This window comes from Eulemur rufifrons, chromosome 14, assembly GCF_041146395.1.
Source record: "Eulemur rufifrons isolate Redbay chromosome 14, OSU_ERuf_1, whole genome shotgun sequence".
NCBI classification, from domain to species: Eukaryota; Metazoa; Chordata; class Mammalia; order Primates; family Lemuridae; genus Eulemur; species Eulemur rufifrons.
In genome coordinates, this window is record NC_090996.1 from 16,508,759 (window position 1) to 16,516,190 (window position 7,432).

At 63.7% G+C, this 7,432-nt stretch overlaps 1 protein-coding gene across 3 annotated transcripts in view; it reads left to right on the forward strand.

Moving 5' to 3' along the window:
- Positions 1-6,222, forward strand: part of INTS1 (integrator complex subunit 1) — a 32,437-nt gene extending 26,215 nt beyond the window's left edge. For 2 of the 3 annotated variants that reach the window (XM_069486651.1, XM_069486650.1), the window contains 10 exons: positions 12-135; positions 1,304-1,437; positions 1,929-2,121; positions 2,622-2,749; positions 3,109-3,221; positions 4,027-4,140; positions 4,839-4,909; positions 5,233-5,324; positions 5,520-5,629; positions 5,769-6,222. In XM_069486651.1, coding sequence (XP_069342752.1) covers positions 12-135; positions 1,304-1,437; positions 1,929-2,121; positions 2,622-2,749; positions 3,109-3,221; positions 4,027-4,140; positions 4,839-4,909; positions 5,233-5,324; positions 5,520-5,629; positions 5,769-5,884 — 1,195 coding nt within the window. In that variant the 3' untranslated portion in view covers positions 5,885-6,222. The remainder of the gene's footprint in view (positions 1-11; positions 136-1,303; positions 1,438-1,928; positions 2,122-2,621; positions 2,750-3,108; positions 3,222-4,026; positions 4,141-4,838; positions 4,910-5,232; positions 5,325-5,519; positions 5,630-5,768) is intronic. The other variant, XM_069486652.1, reaches the window with a different exon arrangement.
- Positions 6,223-7,432: the final 1,210 nt, after the last annotated feature.

Sequence of the window (7,432 nt, forward strand, 5' to 3'; positions counted from 1 at the left end):
GTCTCTTCCAGTGTGCTGGGCAGACGCTGCCAAGACCTGCTCCTGCAGCTCTACCTGCAGCAGCCGGAGCTCCGGGTGCCTGTGCCTGAGGTCCTGCTGCACAGCGAGGCCGCCACCGGCAGCAGCATCTGCAAGGTGAGCGTGGCAGCTCTGCCTGCTGTGTGCCGGACGTCCTGTGCGCGCTGGCTGGGGAGAGGGCGGGAGGGTGGAAGCCGTCAGCCCGACAGGCCGCGTTCCCCTGGGCAGCCTGGCTCCTCGGTGAGGAGTGGCTCTCGAGGCTCTGGAGGTACAGGTGGCCGTGGCCATCCCTTCTCCATTGGCAAGGTAATAGACACCCAAACCGGGATGTAGGAGAATGCATTTTTTCAGATTTAAAAAAAATGGGAAATGGTGAGGAGCGACGGTGTGTGAGCCGCCGTGCCTCCCCACCCTCCTCTCAGGGCGCAGTCTGCCCCGCCACCCACCCCTGCTGCGACTTCTGGGGGCCTGGAGGGAATCTCTCTCCTTAGAGAAACCCTGTGGGCTGCGGAGCAGGGACGAGTATGGCTTTGCTAAGCTACAGGAGGCCATACAGGTGTAGTGTCCAGTCTGTTAGGTGTTGACATAGGTGCGCACACAAGACCATCGCCACAGACAAGGTGGATCACCCGCCACTCCAGGAGGGTCCTGGGCCCTGCGCGTGCCCCTCAGCCCACTAGTGCTGTGCTGTCACCATGGATTTATTTGCATTTTCTAGAGTTTTGTGTTGATGCCACTGCAGTGTGTGCTGTTGGGCCTCAGCAGACTTAGGTCCGCCACGTTGCAACGGGCACATCTCATTGCTGAGTGGTACCCGCCTGTGGACAGGCGGGTCGGTTTTTCCACTCACCTGGTGGACGTTTGGGTCCACTTCTCTCGAGTGCGCCTGGAAGAGTGGAGGGCTGGGGCTCCCGTGCCTACTTTGTCACTGCCATCCAGTGGGCCTGCAGCCCGCCCTCTGCTCAGCATGACCAAGGGAAAGTTGGCTTTTTTCCATTTCTCTTGTCTTTTTCCACTTATGGATTGCTTTGCAGGGTTGAAATTATACTTTATATGCAATTTTGGCTTTTTTTCCCACTCAGCATGTCATTCGGCATTTGGTATTGAGGGGCTAACTTCCACTCCTGCTTGTTTGAGCGTGTCTGGAGCTGGCTGTGGCCTAAGCTCTCGAGGTGCTCGGGAGGCCAGGAGGGAGCCATCCCTCTGTGTGCGGCGTCGACCCATCAGGGCCCGCAGCCAGGTATGGGGCAGGTGGCCCTGGACCTCAGAGCTCCCTTCCTCCCAGCTGGATGGCCTCATCCACCGTGTCATCACCCTCCTTGCGGACACCAGTGACTCCCGCTCGTCTGAGAACCGAGGGGCAGACGCCAACATGGCCTGCCGGAAGCTGGCTGTGGCCCATCCTATCCTGCTGCTCAGGTACTGCCCGGCCTGGCTTGGCCACCTGCAGCCCCGGGGAGCCTCTGGTCTGACCTTGTGTCAGCCTCGCCCTTCCCCACTCCCAAATCCAAGCAGGTGCTCCTGCGGGTGTTCTTAGTCCTGTCCCCACTCCAGATGTTAGTTTACAAGAGGGTTCTACGGCTAGAACCTGACGTGGGCAAACGAGTCCCTGCCTGGGGTGCTGCAGCCAGGGCAGGTCGGCTGCTGGCCTTTGGCTGAGCCCCAGGCAGGAGGAGCCAGGCAGACCCCAGTGGGGCGGACCACAGAAGCCCCCTCCTCCCAGACTGCCCAGCACCCAGGGTGGGGCGGGTGAGGGGTGGGGGTAGCATGGTGCCAGACCCTGGCTCCCCAGCTGCTCCCGGATCCGCAGTGCTGGAGCTTGGTAAGCCACATCGGCAGGTGCCTTCCCGGGGCTGTGTGTGAACTGGGGGCCTGGGTGTGGTCACCTCTCCCGGTGTCTCATCCCCTAGGCACCTGCCCATGGTCGCTGCGCTCCTGCACGGCCGCACCCACCTCAACTTCCAGGAGTTCCGGCAGCAGAACCACCTGACCTTCTTCCTGCACGTGCTGGGGCTGCTGGAGCTGCTGCAGCCCCTGGTGTTCCGGGGCGAGCACCAGAGGGCGCTGTGGGACTGCCTGCGCTCCTTCGTGCGCCTGCTGCTGGTGCGTGCCCGGCCCTGGCACTCACTGCTTCCTGCGGACACCCAGCCTGCCCGAGGGTTCTGGATTCCTCCCCCAGCCCTGCTGCCTCTGCCCCCACGGCCCTTGCCAGGCCTGTCTTTCCAGCCAGAACTGGAAGGGCCCCCACAGGAAAGCCGAGCCCCTTAGCCAGGCCCGGCTGCCTGTCCCATAGTTTCTGCCTCCCCTGCTCGACTAGAAACCAGCTCTCACCCTGAGAAGCCCCTGTCCCCCAGCCTCTTGTGTGCCTGGGAGCCCCATGTTCCCGAGAAGCCCAGCTCAGACCTTGAGACTGCTCTGTGCAGGGTGTTTGGGCCGTGACGAGCTCATAACCCATCTTGTCGCGTGCCCCAGCTGGGCGCCCTGTGTGTCTGCGTCATGAGCCCATGACGGGGAGGGCCGTGGCTGAGCACCTGTGGGACTGCCGTGGTCGGCAGAGGTGGGCATGGTGACCGTGTCCAAGGTGCTCGGCTTCCCCTTCACAGAACTACAGGAAGTCCTCCCGCCACCTGGCTGCTTTCATCAGCAAGTTCGTGCAGTTCATCCACAAGTACATCACCTGCAACGCCCCTGTGGCGGTGTCCTTCCTGCAGAAGCACGCCGAGCCACTCCAGTGAGTGCCTGCCTGGCCTGTGCAGGCTCCTGGGAAGCCTGGGCCTGTGCTGGGGTCCTGCCAGAGGACAGGGGCTTTTGGGAAGGGAGCTCCCAAGCTGAGTAGAGATGCTCTCTGTGGCACTCGGGCCCAGGCCTGGTCTAGCTGCTTAGCTCTGGACGTAGAACCGTGGCGGCAGAAGCTCCGGTCTACACCGGGGCCATCTGAATCGCTCTCTGTGGCCCTCTGCCGAACTTTTTGCACATGTGGCCTCCTGCCTGCCCTTCCCCAAGAGTCCTGCTTTTTTCCCACGTTGCCCTCCTAACCCCCAGCCTCTGCCTGCCTCTTCCTCCTGGATGAAAATGTCGTCTTCTCCCCAGCGACCTATCCTTTGACAACAGCGACCTGGCAATGCTGAAGTCCCTCCTCGCGGGGCTCAGCCTTCCCAGCAGGGCCAGCAGAGCCGACCGGGGCCTGGAGGAGGAGGGCGAGGGTGAGTGGGGCCACGGGTCTGCGGGCAGAGGCAGCGGGGCCAGCCTGCAGGGTCTGGTCTTCCTGGGCAGCATGGCTAACCCCAGACCATCCACGGAGTCCTGATGGGGGCTTTGTAGGCCCTGGGACCTCACTGGCCCCTGGTCCATTTCACGCATGTGAAGTACTGACCAGTGTGTGGCCAGTGTGGCTGAGCAGCAGCGCCCCCCCGCCCGGGGTCCCACAGGTTCCTATCTCAGGTGTCAGCTCCCCAGGAAGCCTTCTGGGCCCTGCTGGGTGGGGCTCGCCCTCAGTTGCCCACTCACATCCCCATCTCAGCCTATGGCCTTTACCCGCCTGCTGGTGACATGGGGTCTGTCCCATGCTGGCACCGTCAGCAGGCGGTGAACAAGTGAACATGCCCAGGAGTGCAGGGAGCTAGGCAGTTGCTGGCTGTTATGGCCGTTCTGCAACCTGGTTCCACCAAATTATTTTGAGTGTAAGTCTTTGGCATTCCGTGGAAATGGGGCACACAAATGCCTTCCTAGAGCACGTGCCAGGCCCCAGGCTGCAGAGGGAACAGCTCCCGCCTCTCGGTGCTGCTCCAGGGAGAAGGGAGGACTCTCTCTCCCGCTGGTTGTGGCAGGTGCCATGAGGAGCAGAGCCGAGTCTCCAAAGGCCGCTCCCAGTGGGCTGCTTGTGCCGCCACACTTAGTGCCTGCCGTGTGCTTGGCTCTGGGCCGTGGCCGGGGTGCTCTTGGGGAGGGCGGCTCTGGTGCCTGGTCTGTGGCTCCAGCCTCCCCAGCACTGACTCGCTCGCCCTGCAGACGAGAGCGCGGCTGGCTCCCTGCCCCTGCTCAGCGTCTCCCTCTTCACCCCTCTCACCACGGCCGAGATGGCCCCCTACATGAAGAGGCTTTCCCGGGGCCAGACTGTCGAGGGTGAGTCGGGGGCCTGGTGTCACCCACACAAGGTCAGTGCCTGTTTGGCCACCAGTGTCCTGGGTCCCACAGAGGTTGCAGGCAGCAGCCATCTGGCCACTGACTTTGGGGGCATGCAGGGGACAGGATGGTCCCACCCAGCCATGGGAAGGGTGGGCTGTTTCCACTGGGGCTCCCCAGAGAGAGGACATTAGAGGAAATTCAGGGACCTGGGGGAGCCGGGTGGCTGCTCTGCCCCAGACAAAGCAGGATACCGAGGAGCGCACTGAAACATCCGGGTACTTCAGAGGAAAGGCCAGGGGTGGGGGTGGGGGCAGTTGGTTGTCTTCCAAAGGAGAGCTGGGGGTGGGCAGCAGGCGGAGTTGGGCTGTGGGGCTCAGAGTGACCCATTTGCAAGTCACTTCCCCTTGCTGGAGGCCAGCTCGTGGGGGCTGGACAGGCGTCTGGTGGGTGGGACTAATGCAGGTGTCGGGGGTGGGGGGCAGGAGGGAGCATGCCTGGGAAAGCTTCCTGGGGCCCACATTGGGTGTTGCTGACCTAGGGGGTTGGGAAGCCAGCAGTACTTCCTGGCACCTCCCTCCTGAGGTGCATAGGGACATGCCCCTTGCCTCTGGCTTGCTCTCGTGGCATGGACAGGGGTCCTTCCTGGCCCCAGCAGCTGTGGCCTATCCCAGCCTGGCCCTCTGTGCCTGTCTTAGACCTGTTGGAGGTTCTGAGCGACATAGACGAAATGTCCCGGCGGAGACCTGAGATCCTGAACTTCTTCTCGGTAAGCAGGGACGGGCCAGGGAGAGCTGGGAACAGCCGCTCCAACAGGGGCGCCCAGTAGGGCAGGCGTCCCCACCACCCTCACTCCTGCCCGGAGCCCCACAGAGCCCTCCATGGGCCAGGCCCTCATCCAGATGCTGACAGCACAGCGGGCCCCAGGCAGGAAGTGGCCGGCAGTGAGTGCCTCCGGCTGTCCAGTGGGGAGCTTAGGGAACAATCCCGTCATTGCCACCAACCACCACAAAGTCGAGAGGCTGAGGAGTGAGGGTTTGGGCCCTCGACAGGGGATCACCCTGGTAACACCCTCCACCCTGCCCTGGCCAGACTAGCCTGCAGCGGCTGATGAGCTCGGCTGAGGAGTCCTGCCGCAACCTGGCCTTCAGCCTGGCACTGCGCTCCATCCAGAACAGCCCCAGGTGAGCCCGGCATTGCCCCACAGGGCTGAGGGTCCGGCCTCCTGACCGGGCCCTCTGACACTACTGCGGACGTCACTGCTGTCCCGTGCAGTGGCCAGGCAGGCTTCTAGGCAGATCACCTCGCCTCGTCCAGCCAGGCCTGGTGTGGGCTCTGGGGCTGGGGAAGGTGCCCACCAAAGCACGTGGCTCTTTCAGCATCGCAGCCGATTTCCTGCCCACGTTCATGTACTGCCTGGGTAGCCGGGACTTCGAGGTCGTGCAGACGGCCCTCCGGAACCTGCCCGAGTACACCCTTCTCTGCCAAGGTAAGCCGTCTTCCCTGTGGCTGGCTCTCAGGAAAGGCCTGGGGGCGCATCTGCCACAAGCTGCCTGGCCACTGTTGTTGGGAACCCTGAGGTCTGGTCACGTGCCAGTGTGGCTTTGCAGGGCCCTGTCTCCCCACAGAGCACGCGGCCGTGCTGCTGCATCGGGCCTTCCTCGTGGGCATGTACGGCCAGATGGACCCCAGCGCCCAGATCTCCGAGGCCCTGAGGATCCTGCACATGGAGGCCGTGATGTGAGCCCGTGATGCTGACCCGCCCAGCAGCCTCGGGCCCCAGCATGGCGGCTGGGGTCCCTGGGGCCAAGCCCCAGAGGGCCAGTCCCACCGGTGGTCTCGCCCAGGCTGAGGGGAGGGTGCTCAGCCCTGAGGCTGGGCAGGGCCTGGGAGCAGCTGTCGGCATGGGGGGCTCCTGTCTGCTGAGGCCGTGGTACCTCCCAGGTCTCAGCCCTGCTGCGAGCAGTCGGGTGACACAGCCCAGCACAAGGGGAGGCCAGTGTCCCGGCCAGGCGTGGCGAGGGGGCCAGTTGTGAATGAAACATTTTGGATTTTTCGTGTGCTGTCTGGTGTGCTGTGTCCCCACCTGGGGCACCAGGGGGTCAAACAGGATCCTGGGAGTTGGGGGCCAAGGACAGGCCAAGATCCTCGGCTGTGGGCCTCTCTTTCCAGGAGCTGAGTTGAGGGAGCCTATTCTGGAACAATCTAAGCGGCCAGGGGTGCTGCCTGGGCTTGCCTTCCCAAGCAGAGGCTGAGGGGCGGGGTGGGGGGTGGGTGAGAGCAGTTCCTGCCTGCAGAGGGCTGAGAAGTGAGCCGAGTGGAGTCAGCCAGTGTCCCCAGGGTGAAGCTATGCCTGGTGGGGGGCCCTGCCATTACCGAGGGGTGGGCAGCTATGCCCCATTTGCAGGGTGCAGGAAGCTGATTGGCCTGAGCCGCACCAGGCTTTTCTCCCTTCTAGCCCATGTCCTTCCCCTTTCAGTTGGGGTTAGAGCTGTCCCTTCCCCTCCGTCCTCACAGCAGACAGGTCATCTTTTCCTACACAAAGGTAACCCGCCAGGCAGGGTCCAATCACTCAGGCCCCCAAGCGACACTCTGACTAGAAAAGCCAGCCCAGGCCCCTCCCAAAAGCCCCTGGGAGAGGCCTGGGCCCAGTGGTCCCTAGAGTTGTTTTGGCCTCTGGAGGTGCCTGACAGGTGCCCCTCAAGTGGGAGGCTCTGGCTCTAGGCCACCAGCCCCGCCCTGCCCGGCCACTGGGGCCAGCCTGCCTGCCACATCCACCTTCCTGAGGGCCTCATGCCACTACTGCACCCACCCTTCTGCCTGGAACCTCCCGAGGCTACAAGGGTCAGGGGAGGGGCAGAAGGCTGCCCTGGGAGTGACACGGACGCCAGCTGGCCAGGGAGTGAACAGTGGGAACCGCCCCCAGGTGGCCAGGGGCTGCTGAGCGGCCCCTGTGCCCAGCTGTGCAGGACAGCACTGCCCCACTTTGGCCCTCTGTCTTAGCCATGTCCTCAAGTGGGGACAGCAGTGGCACCCTCCATGTGGGGAGGGCCCACAATGGCCCTGAGCACAAGGCCAGCCCGTCCTGGCTTCCATGGCTCCAGCAAGCTGCCCCTAGCACCTGCTGCAGTGCACGCTCGGACCTCCTCTGAGTTCTGCCTGTGCCCACCTGCCTCCACGAAGCTCCAGAGCACCCCCCGCCCTCGTTCTCAGCTGTCTGGCCTCACTGTGTGGCCTGCAGTGCCTGGCACAGGGGTTAGAGGGCCAGGCCCCACCACCTTGCCCGTCGCAG